At 36.3% G+C, this 19,638-nt stretch overlaps 1 protein-coding gene and 1 long non-coding RNA gene across 13 annotated transcripts in view; both read left to right on the top strand.

The window, feature by feature from the left end:
- The window catches only part of LOC147599723 (uncharacterized), a 344,381-nt gene that overhangs the window by 65,350 nt on the left and 259,393 nt on the right, over positions 1–19,638 (top strand). The gene's annotated exons all lie outside the window — the stretch shown is intronic.
- The window catches only part of ATP11B (ATPase phospholipid transporting 11B (putative)), a 68,777-nt gene that overhangs the window by 9,920 nt on the left and 39,219 nt on the right, over positions 1–19,638 (top strand). For all 12 annotated transcript variants that reach the window (XR_015259314.1, XR_015259315.1, XM_086754222.1 and 9 more), the window contains exons 2-11: positions 5,525–5,641; positions 6,459–6,548; positions 10,251–10,331; positions 14,024–14,131; positions 14,304–14,432; positions 14,564–14,667; positions 15,941–15,988; positions 17,336–17,400; positions 17,961–18,042; positions 19,313–19,463. Coding sequence is in view for 10 of the 12 variants with exons in the window: in XM_086754222.1 (XP_086610348.1) it covers positions 5,525–5,641; positions 6,459–6,548; positions 10,251–10,331; positions 14,024–14,131; positions 14,304–14,432; positions 14,564–14,667; positions 15,941–15,988; positions 17,336–17,400; positions 17,961–18,042; positions 19,313–19,463 (975 nt within the window). In the remaining 2 variants the exon portion in view is untranslated. The remainder of the gene's footprint in view (positions 1–5,524; positions 5,642–6,458; positions 6,549–10,250; positions 10,332–14,023; positions 14,132–14,303; positions 14,433–14,563; positions 14,668–15,940; positions 15,989–17,335; positions 17,401–17,960; positions 18,043–19,312; positions 19,464–19,638) is intronic.

Below are 19,638 nucleotides of genomic sequence, written 5' to 3'. Positions count from 1 at the left end.
GCCATGGTCAGTCACCTCCCCAGGAAAAAGGCTTCCTGAGACGGAGTTTTCTTCCATTTATTAGTTTTATTAACTAGTACGTGGTGTCCAGAGGGCTTTTAGAGGAATTACTACTTTGCTTAGCAGTATTCAGTGTAGTTTTTGAAAGGAGGAAGAGGGTTTAATTGAGACTTCCTTCTTTCAAACCCCTTTCACTGAAAGCTGGTCACGTATCAGTTCTTTTAGCAAACAAAATTTTGCTTTTTTTCCTGTAAAGCTGTGAATGATCAATAAGAAACACTGTGACATCATGTTAAAGTGTACAAACTTTAAGCAAATAATAAGCAAAAATTGCTTGTCAGCTGATTTGTAATTATTGATGCATGTTTTGTAAAGCTTGAAACAGCAATTGGTTTGTTGTGTGCTGGTGTCATGTCGTTAATCTGAGCTGAAAGATCTGCAGATTTCCACTGTCTCACTTCACAGTGCTGTAGAGTACGTGGAGAGGGCATATGTGCATGCTGCCCTAAGTTAATTGAAGAAATAAGAGTCTGCAGTAGATAGGGTATGTTATATCAACGTGTAGACTGAGATAACTTTTTCATTTTTGTTTTGTTTACACTTGGCAGGTGTTGGGAGGGCAGTCTCGTCCTTCGCACAGTTCTTCATAGTGCTTCTTCTTGTTTACTTACCCTGCCCGATTATCCAGTTGCCTAATTTGTTGTTCATGCTAACAGTGCTTCCTCAGCAGCAATATAAATCTCTTCTCCCACACTCTATCCTTTTGTTGTACCATCAAGCTGTTGGAATGACCATGCAATTGTTTTAGGGAACTGATACATAAAAAAAAAAAAAAAAAATCAAAACTCCCACCATTTTCCTTTTTTTTTTTTTTTTAATTGGATCAATTTTCCAGTCCACTTTTACTGTATGGCTGCATGGGCAGTTCTCCTAGCCACCAATGGAGACAAAGCGTAGGGAGGGGTTATTTGGAAGAGAGGTGGCTGTTGAAGTCTATCTCTTTTCTGAAAGAAATAGCATAAAATCACAGTCAAAAATTTCTCCTGAGTTCCCCAGGATATGATTTGTATGCTGTTTTAAAGGAGCCTGATTATTACGCAGAGGATGTCTGGTCTGACTTTCAGAACACTAACAACTCACTGCTGAAGAGGCTTAGTAAAAAGGACTTTGACTTTGGAGTCGTTATAAATTTATAAAAAGGAAAACTATGAATCACTTTTTTTTTTTATTCTAACAAAAAGTTATGTTGTTTTGTGCTTTATAAATAAGTTTGACTCAGACATCTGTGTGTTATATGGAAATCACATTCATTCATACTATTTTCAAAAAGAAACATGTCAAGTTTATCTGGGTGCGAAATTTCTATTGTGAAGGTGTGTATTGAAGATTAAATATGAAAGCTGTATTCCAGGGTAGATAATTCCTGGTTTATGTTGATAACATCAGCACAGTGGCTGAACTTTAGCCAATAAATCTAGATTTAATTTGCAGCCTGAAGGGGGAAAAAATACGGGTTTTTTTAAGTTGCGTAATCTTATGGTGAAATTTTGTTTTATTTACAGTTGTTTCACGTAATACACCTGATTAAGAAGCCTTAAATATCAATTTTGTAATAAACTACTTTATTCTTTATGAAGTCAATAATCTATGTGCTTAGGTGCAAATCACTAGACAACTGCAGGAAAACTAACTTTTATTGAAAGATATTGGTGACAACTGAATCATTTTGCAAGACTCAAAATTTAATTTAGGGGTTCTCTGCTCACGCTGTTTGGCTGTAGAAAGCCTTTGACAAGGGCGTGTTACCCTAGTTTTGCAGCTGAGTTTGATAATGGCATTAGAAAGAGAAAGAACTGTCTAATAAGTGAAATTAGGAACCAGTGCACTTTCTGTACCGCTTTGCTGGCTTGCATATACAATGCAAAATCCCTTTGCTGGACAGAAAATTGGACTACAAATCAGTTTTCTGTCAGGAGCGGGATCTGTGACCAGCCACATAGTTACAGAAAAGTTAAAGGCATTTCAGTTCTTGAACAATTAATGTCTGTGCAGAATTTTCCTTGAATAGATGTAAAAAATTGCTCTGGAAGATTCACTTGGTTGCGGTTTCATCAGCTACTTACACAATGGCAAGGTCGTTGGGTAGTTTCAAATGACCTTTCATAGTTACAGACAAGAAACTTAGGAAACCTAGGTTCTGTTCCCGGCTCTGACACTCATTTGCTGTTGTGACTACAGTCAGGTCACTAAGGTTGTGTAAGGATGTGTCCTTTTCCAGCCATAGCTGTGACAACTGAAGAGGTTCTTGTCCCCAGACCGCCTTGCTTGTGCATTGCCATCTCCACAGATCTGATGATTGCACAGCTTCTGCAGTTTCTCCATGATAAATTTCAACAGAACAGAGTTAAATGTGTATAGACTGCAATTTTAACCTCTTCTAGCAGCACAGCTGCACCTGTAAACTCGCTTTTCATCAGTTGAGTCTACTGCCGCAGAGGTATTCTCTGATAGAAGTGCTCATGCAGGTAGGCTTGACTTGTATTGAGGCCTTTGCTCTTCGTAATAAAGACGTCATTAAACTCATCAACTTTCAGGTGCTCAGATGGTTGCCTAAAAGGGACATATAAATACTTTGGAAAAAAAATCAGTGATACCGTAGTCACTCTGAAATTTTTCATTTATCTTTTGGTAACTTTCAGCAAGTAGCATGGAGATTAGTGTTTATCACTGTCAGAAGACTGGCAGCACTTTTTTTGCTTTTTCTGGTTTTTTCCCTGCTTTACATCTGTTTGGTTTAGAGTGGAATTTTTTTCAGACTGTAGAATATAACTTTCCAAAATGAGGATGTCTGGCATTTTGTGAGTGCCAGACATTTTCCGAGCTACCTAGTCTTACTAATTAAGCACACTTTTTTCTTGCTCGCAAAACACTTTTATTGTGGAATCTTCTGGATTGATTTAGAAATAATGTGTTACTGATGTCAGATATAAAAACTGCTTCTGCTACAAACGTTCTCTTTTTAAATTTTGTTCCAGCATTCAACTGGTACATTTTTTTTTTTACCTTACTTTCATGTTTGTATTTCTGTTCTTAAAGTTGTGAACAGTTCTTTCTTTTTGCTCTTGGCATCCTATGTCTTTTTTCCAGTCCTTTCCCCTATCTACTTTTTGTCTCCCTGTTCCACTCTTATCTTTAAACAAGTTTTCACACTGAAGCATGTGACTAGAGCAGCCTTCCACTGCTTGTCATCTAAAGTTTATTTTCCTTCAGATCTCTTTCAAAAATCCCCTTTCCTTTCTTTCTCCTTTTTTTTCTTCTCAATTTCTTTATTTCTGAAGCAGAATGTTTCTGTAGTAGTGATGCCAAATACAAAAATGTACATGTTTTAAAATTATTCCTTTACTTTAAAATGACACCATCCTGAATGTGAACATACCTTGTAGCCTGTGTTAGAGAACTTTATTGGTTAAAGAAAATTCTCGGTTGCTTATGCCAGCCGTCTTTTATGTAGCTCATTGTGCTTGTTGTCCCGTACTCTCTATAGTTAGCTGATACTAAATTACCTTCTGTTGGAGTTCTGTGAAATGTCAGTTTTTATTTGACATGAATCAAGGTCTGAGCCTGGTTTCACAAGTAGAGCAATACAGCTGCAAAGGTAGTTTCCTTGCCTCCAGTAGTGGAAATGGTAATGGCCTTTCTACCTGTTTGATCAGTTGTCCTTTCACTTGGCGTCAAAGACCATTGTGTACGTTGTGCCAAGTTGGTTCTAAGATTAGGAATGTTTAATGCTCATGCTGAAATTCACTGCTTCCCAGACAATTATTGATTTCCTATTGAACAACTTAACAGTTCCAAATTTAATTTCACTAGTCTGTTTCATGTCTTAAAGCTTTTTGTTTCTTATTTTAGTAATTTTCTTGGCCTATTATCTGGATTATTACTATTTCACTGTGTTGCTTGTTGTCTTTTGCCATCACCTGCTTCTCCAGGTCAGAACATTAGAGCGAGGAAGGGTTGTGGTGAGTCACATAGCCCCAGGAAAGGCACAATTAGAGACAGACTTGAATGACCTAGATAAGCCCTTGTGTTATAGGGACAGTGCAACTTTCCCATGTGACTTATTGTTGGTTCTTTTATTTATTTATTTATCTATTTATTTATTTTCCCCCAATATCCAAACTAAGTTTTCCTAGCTACAACTTAAGCCTACTTTTGTTCTTCTTTGTTCTTCACATTACCCTTTTTCTCATTGCAACAGTCTTTTATATGTGGGAGGATGTGCTACTATATCCCAAGTTTCCTCTCCTTTGTGCTGAATGACCCTAATTTGTTTGCCCTCTGCTTTTTAGGTTATTCAGCCTTGTGGTATATGTAATGTTTTCAGGATCTCTTGTGGCTCGTGTACTGCTCCTCTGGATGCTGTCCAGTTGGTTCACAGTGCTTCAGCTGCAGCTCCCACTCCTCCTCCAGCCTCCTTAGTAGTGAAGGCCTTTTTTTCAATGGGGTTTCACTACTCACGTTCAGCCTGCGATCAGCTATACCCTCCCATCTTTTTCTACAAAACTACTATGTGGGCTTTTATTCTAGTCTTGTAGATGCAGTTAATTAATTATGCCTAACCTCTGTATCATTGTCTTCTGTGTGTCTGGTTGGTCAAGATGATTTTGAATATTTTTATTGTCACTTGGTGTTCTTACAGTCCTGAGATGGTATCATCTGCAAGTTTAATGCTTGTATTCACCTTCCCCTCACAGAGGCAGTTGATGGAAATACTGAACATAGGGCTTTGGTTCCAAGGGACCTCACTCAGCTCTTCTGTTTTGACAGGAAACTATTGATAAGTATTTCTGAGTGTATTTTTTTTTTTTGTGGTGGGTTTGCTTTCAGTGTTGCTACCACTCATGTATGAATTGGTGGCAATGGCAAGAAATCTTAAAGAGTCGAATTTGACGTTAGACAAAATGTTTGGTTTTGGAGCTAGAATGTGTTTGGGAAAATGCTGTTGTCTAGTCAGGTGTGTATGTTTTTGTTTTTAAGCTGGTGAGAATCTTTTCCAAACCAATTATCACAGTATACTAATACAATTTGTTTGTTTTGACCTTTTACTTTTCTCATCTGTTTTATTAGGGTTATCGTGAGTGTGGCTGTGAGTTTTTGTAATTTATGTATGTTTTCATCTCCATTTCTGTTTCTTCTTTTTTAAGTTTCACAGGGCTTCAGGTTTGCATGACAGCAAGTATTCTCTATCCTTCGTGAGGATTTTTTTCTTTCATTTCCTAGAATGAATACACAACCTCAAAATTACAGTATGGCATTTTTTTTTCCTCTCCAAGTTTTGAAAATTCTCTAGACATAGACATAAATTTACAGGTTAATTTTGGTTTACATTCAAAAGCCACTATTCTAAAACTGCTGCTTGATATCTAGATACCATTTTTCAGCACAAAGATGATAATTTTAGAAAATTACTGTTAATAAAAGTCTTTCTTCTTAATTTTTTATTTTAATTTATTTTGTGTTTTAGGGTTTTGACCCGCCACATCAAAGCGATACAAGAACTATTTATATAGCAAATCGTTTTCCCCAGCATGGCCATTACGTTCCTCAGAAGTTTGCAGACAACAGAATCATATCATCCAAGGTAAGGAACCAATTTGTCATGGGAAAACCGCTTGATAAGTTACTTCAGAAGCTGTGTAGCAAATGTGCGTGTGTCTTTGTCTAATGGTGCATATATAACGTTCAAAATGAAACAAGCTTTAAAGTTTTTTTGATTTTTTTTGATGAAAAAGCTGTGTTGTTTCCTATGTATGTTTTTTTTTTTTTCCTACTCTAATCTGCCTTTCCTCAGAACCTGACTAAGTAGAGAACAAGTAAACATGTTGGTCAGAACTTCTGAAGTAAAGTAGGTTTTAAACCAGTTTTGCCCCTGTCTGGATGTGATGCACAGAACCACTTAAAAGGAAGGATGGAGCTGGTTGTGAGGATTTGTAAAATAGCCAAATTATAAACTAGTACTCTGCATAAAATAAATCAGCAGGGACTACAATTGCAGATTCCCTCCTAGTGTGACCTTGGATTGGAATCAATAGAACTGATGGTGAGGCTGTGTCTTGTCACTGTAGTGTAGGACGGCAAGTTACAGTTGCAAGGATTAATTTATTCTCTGCTACCCAGGATCCAAGCAGCCAAATGTCTCCAGCTGCTCCTATCCCAGTTGGTAGGAGAACATTTAAAACTTTGACTGTAAAGGCAATGCAGTTGCTAACCCTGCTTCCCTGCTAGTGGTACTTAATAAATAAATAAATAAATAAAAAGAATACAACAGTTCTGTATGGGAGTAGGTCAAGACTAGAAGAGATTTCGGTTGAGAGAGTTTAGTGGGAATAGAACTGAGTTTCACTGAAAAATTGTTCACTGTGTTATAACTGTTCTCTCTCTCTCTCGTTTCTCTTCAGTATACAGTGTGGAATTTTGTTCCAAAAAACTTATTTGAGCAGTTCAGAAGAGTAGCCAACTTTTATTTTCTGATTATATTTTTGGTTCAGGTAAGTTGAGTAATACTCGGGAAATTGCAATTCATGTAAATTCTGCCACTGATTTTCTGTTCTATGACTTTAACTTCTCTACTTACATAGTCTGTCTATAAAAACAACACATTTCCAACTTCTCTAGGAAAATAACATAACTTTAAAAAGAATTATGTGCAAATTAAATACTGTCCTTAGATTTTTATCTTCATGAATTCTAATGTATTTAAGTGTGCAGCTTCAAAGTCCATTGCACTGCTAGCACAGGGACTCAATTGTCTGCCTCAAAATACAGTTTTAAATCTGTTAAGTTAGTAATAACATTCCCAATATGGAATTCCTTTTAATTTTTGTGGACATTGATGGTGTTTGAATCAAGCAGGAGTTTACTCTGTGTTTTTAAGTGCTTCTTGGACATTATTGTGTAGAATGCAGGCATTCAAATTCACGTGCATCAGATTGGGCAGTATGCTTGCTCTTGAGCTGAGCCTAGGTTATTGTATATTCTCATTGTAGGTGGAATCTTGCTTTTGTAAAGTAACACGCTGTTGTCATACAGGTCTTAGATCCTCAAATTCAATTTGTTCAGATAAAATTAACACAAAAATATACAGCTGGGATTGACAGTTTGTCAATTTTGGAGACAACAGTTGATACAGATAGGTCAGAAATATTACTGTGGCTTTTATAGGAGACTATTTCTTCTAATTAAGAACATCTGCAAGTATATTAAAAGTATGACAGTCTAAATTTTGTGTGATCTTTGCATCTCCAACTCTGTAATTGTACTTGAATTCTGTTGAGCTGTTGTAGACTTAGTAGATGAAGGATAAGTGAGAGAAAGGTTGTAAGGAGGGATAGCAATTTTTTAAAGACCAATTAATATCCGAGACAGAGACAAGATTTTGGGGTACACAAACTTCTCTTTCATTATAAAATAGAATGCTTTGTACATGTACAGCCCTCCACAGTGATTAGCCAACATCTACACGATGCACCTGAAAAAGATGGTACCTCTTTTGACAAAAAACAGGAATTGTGAAGCGTTCGTAAGATTTTTCTGTGATTGTGCAAGATGTCATTAGCAGAGCCAGTTTGGCAATTTTTAATCCATTGCCTCCTCTGTTGCTTGCTCTTGTTCTCTCGCATTTAGAAAGACTTAACTTTCTAATAGGATGAAAATTCCTGTGTTGAAGTTACTAAAGTCATGTAGTTCTGTCTTAGTCTAACAGAATGTGTTGCCGATCCAGTCATCCTAGTTAACTATATTGAGTTTGTCATGAGGAAGACAGGGACGTATTGGAGATAGAACATAAATGTTGCTTACAGAAACCGCAGATGATGTTACATTGTCCTGATTTCAGCTGGAATGGAGTTCATTTTCCTCTCAGTAGCTGATGTATTTTGGATTTTGTATTTGAAGAATGTTGATAAACACATTGATGTTATGAGTTGTTGCTAAAGAGACCGAAGTTACTGTCTGCCTTTCCAGGTTTTGCTAATGTTCAGGTACAGGAAGCTGGAAGGGATATAGCCGGAATAATTGACCCAAACTGGCCAAAGAGTATTCTATGCTGTAAACGTCATGCTCAGTACTTAAGTGGGGGGTCAGCTGGCTCTTTTTTTTTTTTCCTTCCTTTCCTCTCCCCTCTCACTATTTGTAATAATTCTGGGATTGTTTACAGGTGTGTTTTTAATTTGTGTTTTTGTTTGTTTTGTTTGTTTTATTTTAAAAATTGTTATTATTACTATTGATTTTTTCTATTATTGTTATTAATTATATATATATATATATATGTTTTATTATCTTTTCCTTTGCTATCCTAGTAAACTGTCTATATCTCAGCCAGGAGCTTTCTTTCCTTCCCAGTTCTTTCCCCCATCCCCTGGGGAGGGAGAGGGTGATTGAGCAGCTGTGTGGTACTTGATTGCTTACTGTAGCTAAACCATGACATACATTTTTAAAACTTTTATTTCTTTTTAATGCAAATTTACCTCTTTAGTTGAACTTGGAGTCACATTCGTTTTCAGACCGTTAGACTTCAGTAATATCTAGATGTGATGTCCATGAACAAATATGGATCTAAAGGCAGAACTTTATTCAGAGTATAATCCTGTTCTTCTCTCAGTTAGTGACTCAAGTGGATGTCCTCATTTGTATGGGAAATGTTTTGTCTATATGTCTGTATTCTTGGAAACCGAATAGGAGAAAAGCTGCAGTCATTTTCGCTCATTTGTTAGAATGGAATTATTCAAATCCCATTTGGAAGTTCATTAGTATTTGGTATTTTTCATTTTACAAAGCAGAGGTGCCTTTAAAAGTTGATCACCATAGTATCTTCTCTGTCATGTGAATCTTATGTGACCAAGATGCAGTGTCTGTCATTACCACCTGATTCCACTGGGGATGACAGAGCTACGACAAGTTCTCGTCGTGTGATTTAAACATGCAGCACAATCCAGTCCACATCGTTCACCTCATGTATGCATGCCAGAAACCTGGTGACTGACTGCATTTTGGTCACGTGAGGCTCCACACCAGTTGTGATGGTTGCGTGTCCAGCTATGTAGCAGGCAAAGGGCCATGGTATTCTGATGAAAGAGGCAAAAGGAGCAGGCTGCATGAGAATTCCACCAGCACAAAGCTTGCTCCATTTTCATATATAAGCCTCTCTTGAGAAAGGAGGAGAGTTTAGATGGCAGAAATGTAATGCTTAACCCTATCCAGCCAAGCATCACATGCTTTTGGCATGCGTTTTCTTGGACAACATGCTGCCAAGCTGAAATTGCAATACTACAGTTGAAGAACAGGCAATATTGCAGGCTAGATCTGATTTCTGTCATGTTCTATAAATTGTGTTTCAATGGGGGGAAAAAAAAGGTTCAGTTCATGCATGTGCTGTAAGGTGGCGTAGTCTATTTTCTCTATGAGGTGCTTGACTCTTAACAGAGTAAACTTCATGTATTCTTTTTTTCTTCTTTAATGGTTCCCAAAGCAATGCCATAAGTCTCAGGTAAAGTGGATCAAATCAGTGTCTGTGGTTTTGGATAGTTCTTGTGTATATTTTCTTTATAGCACTCGACCATGTGTTTTTTTTCTTCCTGCAGCAGAGGAGAACCACTAGCATCCCTCCCACATACAGAATTTTAGTGTATACACTGCACTTTTGGCATGCCAGCAATGATAGCACCAGTTGTAAAAACTGCATGTTGACGTCGGGGAACCAGAAAGGAGCAGTCTAAGAAAGAATGTTCTCTAATATCTGAGCTGTTCAAAATTACTATTTTTAACTTTATTTTCACTTCTGAAGTGGATGCTATTATACTCCACATTGCCGTTGAGCAGTAGATTGTACAGAATATTGAAACAGCTTCACGAAATGTAGATTTCCTTGCTTTGTAATATACTTTCAAATTCATCTTTGTAGGATGAAAGCCTCTTCCTTTTACTCAGGACTCTTAAAATTGGCATATGCATTACAAATGTGATTTAAGTGTGTTCTATGCCCTAGAACCTTTGGTTGCATTGTTATTGCAATGTATTATTTGGGTGTCAGGAGCTGAGTTTTGCTCCAGAAATACTGCAGAAAGTGTAGTAGTAACTAATGGGGTTATAATGAGGAGTTTGGAAAATAATTGTCATCTGGCTTTTTTTTTTTTTTTAAATACAATTGCAAAAGCAAAATTTGGGCTAATTTTCATATTTTCTTCTCTTTTTAGCTTATGATAGATACCCCTACCAGTCCTATTACCAGTGGATTGCCATTATTCTTTGTCATAACTGTGACAGCCATAAAACAGGTAAAGGGGAAAAGTCTTGTAACATGAAGTCTTTCCAAGGTAACATTACTTAACAAAGTCTAACCTAGATACTGTTTAGATACTAAAAATAAATAAAAAAGCTGTCATTTTTAGAAAGAACTTTGTGTTTAATGCTCCTTGTTAGATGCTTAACTTGAGCATTTTGTTTAGTTGTCAAGTGCTGAGTGACTCACTGCAGTACCATTAAATGGACAGTGAATGACTGTCAGACAGCGTTTTTGTCTAAACATTACACGTCACTTGGTATAAGACCTTTTCTGAAAGCTCCTCACTTATTCCTTTGGCATACCTCACTGCATATTAAAACCACTTGTCCCACATGGCACATGGAGAAAGGGTAGATGAAGCAATGCTGCAATCCGTGTAGTTAAAAGGCAAATTTTGCCCCAAGGAGTACGTTTAATGGCATAAAATATGTGTATTAACTGCAATTCTGTACCAGGTAAGCTCCAACTTAGAAAGCTTCTAGTTTGTTTTTTTTTTTTTCTTTGGTTGCACAAAACATTATGGAGTGCTTTGTAGCACCAGAAATAAGAAAAATCTTGTAAGCATGACTTCAATAGAAATTTTGTTCAAGCACCATACTCCATCTGACTAAGACCTAGAGCCCCTGGAAAGAGAATGTGGGGGGAAAAAAAAAAAGTCTGTTTTCTTTAAACTCTTCACTTAAACTCTTAAAGCGAGAGGAGAAAGAAGCAAGCACATAAATAAAGAAGTGATGTGCGTAGAAACGATACTCTCTTCTGCGGGGAGGTAATTTTCGAGAGCTATTCCCTTCAAAGGGTTTGACAGTGCTGTCTGGGGAGGAGATGCAGTCATAGCAACTGAAAAGTAAGCAGGAGACTGTTATGGAGCTACAACTGGAATTTCAATTTGCCTTCTGTGCCCATAAAACCTAAAGCCATCCTGAAAAAAGGCAAAAGTAAAAACAGTTCTAGCTTTCAAGTTGTTAAAATAGTGTTTGAGGCAGAGGTGATCTTAATACTGGAATAATGTTTGAATCTTATTGCTGTGCAGTTTGTATATGCAGAGTGTTTTGATCCTATTCAATTGCAGTTGTTATCATCACCCCCCAAAAATTCCATGTTCAAGAGTCATAAGTAGGCAATGGAAAATATCCCTCGAAGCTGTGTGAACTGAAAGAGATTGTGCAATGTAGTTAAAATGTTAGATTGGGGTTTTTTTCCTAGAAAGAAGTTCGACTTGTCTAAAATAATCCAAAATAACCTATTACTACCTTGTTTGCAAAAGTCCAATCTTATGTTGGGAAATTTAAGTTTCTTACTATCAATTTGCAAGCATCAAGAGTTTTTCTAATTGTCTCAATATTTCTGCAAGGACTATTGGAACCATCTAAACTGATCTAATGGACTCTCGTGTTTATCCTACCTGCTGCAAAGTAGGCAAACAGTGTTCACAAGCTGGTATCTTGGAAAGACAATTCAGTGTGCTATTTCTGAGAAGCTTGGACAAGGGAGAAAGATAAATCTGTTGGAATGCAAAGGGGAAATTACTACACTTTTTTTTGTGTTAGAAGTGTAATTGTGCCTAGGTCAGAGGAAGGACGTAGAAGACTGCAAAGTGATGCAACTCATGCTGTGTCATTTCATCTATCTTGTTAGCCAGGGCGCTTTCCTCCTTATGCCTGTGAAGATGCATGTGCAGTGAGTCCAAAATTAAAGATAAGATAAATAAAAAAAACCCCAAAAGTTAAGTTTGAAAAAAAACCAAAACCAAAATACAATAAAATAAAAGTATTTCCTTAGGAACTTTGGAGAACTTAGTCCATTTCAGTAAGTTCAGAGATATTTCTCTGATACATTGATGCAGTTATTTAAGCAGGACGTAAGAATATAATATAATTGAGGGATTTTAATCTTTAGTTCCTGTTCATGCAATTAAGCAACATTCTCTGTATTCCTATAGCATCTTTCTTTTAAACATATTTTTTTTCAATTTTCTTAAAAATACTGCAGTAGGTGAATTTTGGGGGAATTTAAACTCACCACAGTAAGTTGGCTCTTAAGAATTCCCTGGTGTGAAGTGTCGCCCTTGTATTGTAGGCAATAGTGTCAGATGGAGAAAGCGCTGCAATCTGTACTTTCTAAAGAAGGTAGATTTCAGTTCTTTGCCAAATGCCCATATTGCTCAGCTGTTCAGTTTTATGAGACAAATGCCCCAAGGTTACTGGATGTTAGTTAAAGCCTTGTATTCTTCTGTCAGTCACCTTTAACAAGGAGGTAGCTGTAGGTCCTGACTCTGCTTTTTCATACTGATTAGGAAAGACTCTTAAGAGTCTTACTCAGGGGTTTTAGGATTCTGATTTCCCATTATCTCTTTGTGGCTGCTATTACTACACACTTCTTAATCATTTATTTTTAAGCAGTTGGCACATAAAGCTTCTCTTTTTTTTGTTGTTGTTTGTTTTTTGTTTTTGTTTTTTAACCTAGGTAGTGCAGTTGTGCTGTCCTTACTCATTTGTGCTAGTAGCAGTGCAGGTACATGGAGGTAGAACTGCAAAACTATACATTTAACATGCTAAATTCATTGTATAGCTTTCCTCCAAACTCCAGTCAACCACAAAATTCTTGAAACTGCATTTACACTAGTACTCTTTGTATTATGACGTTCATGTATAAAGTTTGTAGAATGAGTTAGGATTATGCCTGCTGTTTCAGAGGGCCCACTTCTTCCTTGGAAGTTTGCAGACAGAAGTGGTTTTAAGTCTTTCACATTTTTTATACCTACAGAAAGGCATTTCAGGAAATGTCTCTGTTATCACAAATGAGTTGTAGGAATCCTGCCTGAATGCAAGACACAGTTGAACTTCCTGCATAGACTGATCCTTTGATCAGACTAGACTTAGCATGATCTCTGATCCCCATCGACAATTGTGCTATTGGTTTAACTAAGCAATGTGTTAATAGCTTAGGAAAACAGGAGAGGAATAATATTCCTGGAATCCCTGTCATGAATATTTGCACATGTGTGTACATGCGATAAAGGGTGCTTAAAGAGGTGCCAAATATTGGGTAAAGGAAAACTGCTTAATTTATCCATTAAACTGAGCTGCTGCGAACTGTTGCATTAGGACTCAAAAAACTAGAACTTTCTCAGTTATCTTTTCTTGCTATACCGAACTGATGTGTGAACAGCATGTCATGCAAAATTAAGAAATCTTCAGATTTCATGCATAGGCTATGTCAGGAACTATAAGAAGTGCTATATGGTATGACATGAGGAAGTAATTTCAGTCTGTTACTTCTCTTTAAAAAAAAAACAACCAAACAAACCAAAACAAAACCATGAGAGAGAATGGGAATGACTGTTCCCAATTTTGTGATATATGAATCCGTATGGATAAAAGATTGAATGAGTGCTTGTTCTTCCCATCTACAGAAAATGTCAGTGCTTGCTTGTTTTGGCAGAAATGAGACTGTTAAGTTTCTTCAGTTTTCCTGCTTTATTTGCCTTTGCTTATTTGCGTAAAGTGAGTAAAAATTCAGAAGTTTCCCAAGTTCTTGAGTAACAGCTGTAGTAGAAGCTCAAAAGAAGTTAGCAACTGTATTCAGGCTATGCAGCAAGTAATTTGAAGCACATTTGCTTAGAAGATAATTGTTATACTTCATAGCGTTTTGCTTAAAAAGTAAATTTGTATGTGTTTTCGACAGGGTTATGAAGACTGGCTGCGACACAAAGCAGACAATGAAGTAAATGGTGCTCCAGTTTATGTTGTTCGAAGTGGTGGCCTTGTAAAAACTAGATCTAAAAACATTCGGGTATGTGCCTAAGGACAAAGTTAAAGTTGTGTTTCTATTACTCAGCTAAAGCTCTTGCTTCATTACTAATCATCATGGCCTGTTTCATCATGATTTGGTAACAATGCTGAAATGAATTCTTCTCTTTTAAAACTCTATTTTGTACACTTCTCACGTGTGTTCACTTTCTTAGGTGGGGGACATTGTGAGAGTAGCCAAAGATGAAACTTTCCCTGCTGATCTGGTGCTTCTGTCATCTGATCGAGTTGACGGTTCCTGCCATGTTACTACCGCAAGTCTGGATGGAGAGACCAATCTTAAGGTCTGGATTCCTGCTGTGAAATAGAATGTAGTTAATTTGTGATGCCACTTTTATTTCAGCCTGTTAGAATACCCCGACCTGCCCTGATTTGGTGGTCTTGTATCATGAACTTAATGGACGCTGTTTTACAGACACATGTTGCAGTCCCAGAAACGGCAGTGTTACAGTCCGTTGCCAACCTGGACAAACTTGTAGCTGTTATAGAATGTCAGCAGCCAGAAGCAGATCTATACAGGTATTACTTTATTAGTAAATATTTTGAAATTAAATCAAAATTAAGTGTTTAATATTAGGAATGCTATGGGTCCTGCTTGGGATTAAAATAGCTTCAGACATCTGCTTGAATTTTAGGTTTTAATAATTAGCATAGGAGTTTGTACATATGTACTTACTGAAAGTTGCAAGTGGCAAGTTAAATTTGAGTATTTCAGTAGTAAATTAGAAATTATAGGATAACATTTACCTTTTGTGTTTTAACCATGACACTGTACATTTCTGTTCTAACCAGTAAACTTGTTTCCAGATTTTGAAAAACTAAACAGCCTATGAGTCTGAAAACAGGTTGGAGAAAGCGTTGTATAAGGTTCTGCCAGGAGATTTCAGTACTATATAGTGTGTTTTTAAATGGAATTAACTCAAACCATAGCAAATTGTTGTAAGCTTACATTTATTTTGCTTGTGCTCAAGAGAAGATTTGAACTCCATTCTTCAACAACAAAAATTTTAGATTAAAAACAATTTTATCTAGTGTGCTTCGTTTCAGCTTTTAACATCAGTGAGTAATGTCCTAAACTCTGTAAATCAGCATCATAGGTAACAGAAGTTACATTTCCATTCAAGTTTCTCCTGAATTGTGTAATGAAAAATGGTAGCTCTCAAGTAGTTTTCCAAATCCAAGTATATCACAGCAGCTACTCTTAAGTAAACTTTGGGATCTTTGAAAAGTACTAAATCCTTAAAAACTAAGATACTTAGTTTGAACATCTGTTCAAATATTTTATTTTACTTCAGTTTGTAGAGAACATCAAGTTAAGGTACAGTTACTGTGGAAGCTTATGTCCCTATTTGTAGCTGGGGTCATGCTAAATACGCAAGTGTCATATTTTAAAAGCAGAGTAGATTGAGTTTATTAAATTAAAAATTTATATTTCTGATGGATAATATACTAACTTTTATATTTGTTGAGGAATTATTTCTTACTGAAACATCAAGAAGTCACAATCTGTTTTAACTGAGTAAGGAGTATAATATGTTGTGATTATATTAATGAAACCTAATGGGCTTTCTCAAATGACTGTTCTTTTGAAGGGTTAATGTTTCTGTTGTTAAATGTCTTTTAGTGAAATTATTACCATATTGTTGCCATATTGTTTTAGTTTGGTCAATAAAAAGGGTGATTATTTTGCACTTGTGAACTATTAATGACTTTTTTTTGGTAAATATAGAGGAGTTTTTTGCATTTTTGAGTCTTTTTGTAGCTATTTCTAACACATGGCCATATTTCATAGATTTGTTGGAAGAATAACTATAAGTCATCAAACTGAAGAAATTGTACGGTAGGTAAAATTTTATAAGATTAATGTTTATAACTGATGGAGGTGGTTAAAACCATGACAATCACAAAAATTAGTGCACAAACTGCAAAAAACACTTGAATCAAGAAATATGTTTAGGTTTCTTAAAACAAAAGGTTAAATGCTTGAGCATTTAGTCTGTTTTAGTTCAACTTTTCAGTTAAAGTTTTAGTCTAGCCTAAAGTATTAACATAAGTATGTGTAATTTAAAGAACCTGTCATAATCCATGTGTGTAATTGCTGCACATGGTATTTGTGATGGTAACTGCCACATTTTCTGTAACATTAAGTTGTGGGAGGCGAGGTGTGAGTTTGGGGATTTTTTTTTTTTTTTTTTTTTTTTTTTTTGAGTGACTCTGGGTTGTGCTTTCAAAGGTACTTCAAGTGTAAGAGCTTTGTTTGTGTAATAGTGATCATGGACTGCTTGTGGTACAGCTAATGGAAAAGTAAGACAAACCCAAGGGCTTGTATGCCACAGCACTTAGTATATGATCTTAAATTCTTTTGCTTATAGCCAGTATGTCAACCTGGCCACGACAGTTCAATTTCTACTTCTGTTTGAAACACTGGCAAAAATAGTGAATATACCTTTTTTTTTTAATTGTTATTTCAAACCAACCCTGCTGGCAGGTTGTAAAGGTGATACAGCCACTGGAGTGGAACACACAGTTCTAATATTCTGTGAACCTTGGTGCTGATTGGACCTTTATTTTCATAGTGCTGCTTAGAGTTAACTTAGCCAATGAAATCAATATATTATGGTGGTGTGATAGATGTGAGGAAAAAACATTTATGAAGTTTTACGCTTGTGTTAGGAAGCAGAACTTTCACTGTTGTGGTGGTGTTGTGTCCATCTAGTTGGTTTTTTCTCTGCTGTGAATAGCTTTTGAACCTGCTAGATCATTTCAGTGTGACAGAGGGGTAGAAGTAAGATGGGTAAAATAGCCAAATCTAAAATAGCACTCCTGTAGCACTGTGAGCTCGACAGGTTTGCCTGCTGGCTTCTCAAGTAACTTGCAGGTCTCTCTGAACCAGCCGTTTGGTAGATTTAGCTTAATCACTAGGTATGGGATATTGAACAGTGGTGGGAGACTATGGTGGTGACCAAAGAAGATGTGAAAGGAAACTGAGAGCTCTATGGAGGTGTATAGGTGAGATGTGGTAGAAGGGGGGACCAATGAAGATGGACCTAAATGAGGGTGAGGTTGGAATTGTGGTGGGAATTCATAGGGGATCTAGGACAACTTTGCATAGGAAACTGGATTTCAGTAGTCCTACAGAATGCAGAACAACTAATTTTTAAATACTTATATGTCTATTTCTTTTTAGACCTCTTGGGCCTGAAAGTCTCTTACTTCGTGGAGCAAGATTAAAAAACACTAAAGAAATATTTGGTTTGTAGACACATAAATATTTAAAGAGTACTCTCTTCTTAAAACATGTCAGTGAACTGTGCTTTAGTTGTACTTGCACTGAAGAAATGTAAAAATCTTGCTGACTGTTACCTGATTATAGATTAAAGTAATGATATTATGCTAAAGAATCTCTAAGGATATAAAGTTCCAACTTCACTCTCTGAAAATATTTGAAGTGATTTGATACAGGAATAACTTAACTTCAATGGATTAATGACTGTTGTTACTGTTACCGATTGTTCAAGAATTTCTTCTGAGATTTACCATTCTGATTTCCATAAAATACATACTGAAGAGCAGTACGGTCATAATAATGAACAGCATTTTAGTAGGTGTTGGAATTACTTCGGTAGTACTGTTTTACTATAACAGAATATGGCAAGCAGTTACAAAATACTGTCTCACCATTGTACTGAAGTAAATGCAAAAATAATATCACATCTTGGTTTTATCCTGTGGCTCTTAAAATGAAAAATTCTGCAAATTCTATATATGCAGAAAATAAAGTATAACTCTTTTCCCCTCTTCTTCCTTCCCAGGTGTTGCAGTGTATACAGGTATGGAGACAAAGATGGCATTAAATTACAAGAGTAAATCTCAGAAACGGTCAGCAGTAGAAAAGTATGTTTATTTTCTAGTACCTTTCTTATTTGTAGAGTTTTAACTTAGTTTTTCATTGGTATCTTAAAAACCCTGATGATCTCATCATTGGATTCTGGGCAAGGGAAGAGAGTAATTGCTTTGCCTTCAATAGTAAGCTGTAAAGATAAAATCCCTTTCTTCATATTTGATCCTTTATTGATTCTTTCAGTAATGTGCAAAGTTGAAAAACCCAAGCATAAAAAGGACTAAAGCAGAAAAAGTTAATTCAGGAGGTTTGTTTTTCTGAGATGTGGAGATCACTTATTGATAGGTGAAATGCTGCTTGAACCAGATAGTTGGAGATAGTTTTCACAACAGTCCCAGCCTCTGCTGTTCTCTGCATCCTTTACTGTAAAACTGCATCATGCCTTTAAAGAGGATGGATTAAAATGAAGTCTTAATTGCTTACAAGTCTTTTTCCTGAATTCTAGTATGTGGTATACTGGAAAATAGCTTTGTTTCGCATGGTCTGAAGGATATAGCCTATCCATATATGTTCTGCTATTAATCTTGTTTCTAGCACAAGTTGCAGGCTCAGTTTTAAAAATCTTTGCTCATAGTTGTGAGGTAGGTGTTACTATAATAGAGTTTTATATCTTGAAACTCATGAATTATTTTCAAAGGAAAAGGAATTCTGATATCTTGCCTTTGTTCCAGTTACTAAAAATCTGAGATTGATTATTTCTCTCTAGCCAGATACAAATACAACTGTGGAGTGCACACAAAAAGTTCAGTTGTTAAAGCAAGAGTGGAAAGATGGTCTAGCTAGCGTTACAGGATATAGAGGCAAGTTTGACTACAGCCTAGTATAGCATGACCTGGGTTAAATGATCTGATGCACATGGTAGTGCTCTTCTAACCAAAGAAAAAGGTGCAGTCTTGGATTTCCACTATGGTTGCTTGTACTGCCTTCACAGCCCTGTTGGATACTCAGGGAAGAAAAGAAGGATAAGTCAGCCCCCAAAATCTTGGACAACAGATGTGACACAATTCAGCTGTTGGGGTATTCTTGCACCTTAACCTAATCTTCATATTGCTATATGTAGAGTATATCCTAGTCAGATGTAGGGTTTCTTTTCACTTCTATTGCTTTCTTGTCACATAGAAACTTTATATCCATATCAAACATAGGATACATTAAAAAAAATAGTTGTCCAGTAAGTTTTTGATCAATTAATGTAACCACAGTGTCTTAACAGTTTAAGTAAAATAAATGAAATTGGTTGGTTGTTTTTTTGCCTCTTTGTAGGTCTATGAATTCCTTTTTGATTATTTATCTAATAATCCTCCTCTTTGAAGCCATTTTGAGCACTATTTTAAAGTATGCGTGGCAAGCCGAAGAAAAATGGGATGAGCCTTGGTATAATGAAAAAACAGAGCATGAAAGAAACAGCAGTAAGGTAATGTAGTTCTGCCCAATTACATACCTGAGGAACCCTCAACCGCTATATACTGAATGTGATATTTGTTATGTCTCTGTTCTTGGATATAGGTGTAACTACCACATGATCCACTTATTAAGTCAAGAGCACACAGACTTGCATTTTTGAGAGCGTTAGTCCTATGTAGCCTCAC

This window comes from Chlamydotis macqueenii, chromosome 9, assembly GCF_036417535.1.
Source record: "Chlamydotis macqueenii isolate bChlMac1 chromosome 9, bChlMac1.mat, whole genome shotgun sequence".
NCBI classification, from domain to species: Eukaryota; Metazoa; Chordata; class Aves; order Otidiformes; family Otididae; genus Chlamydotis; species Chlamydotis macqueenii.
Note: the sequence above shows the minus strand (reverse complement) of the source record. Positions and strands in the feature narration are given on the sequence as shown.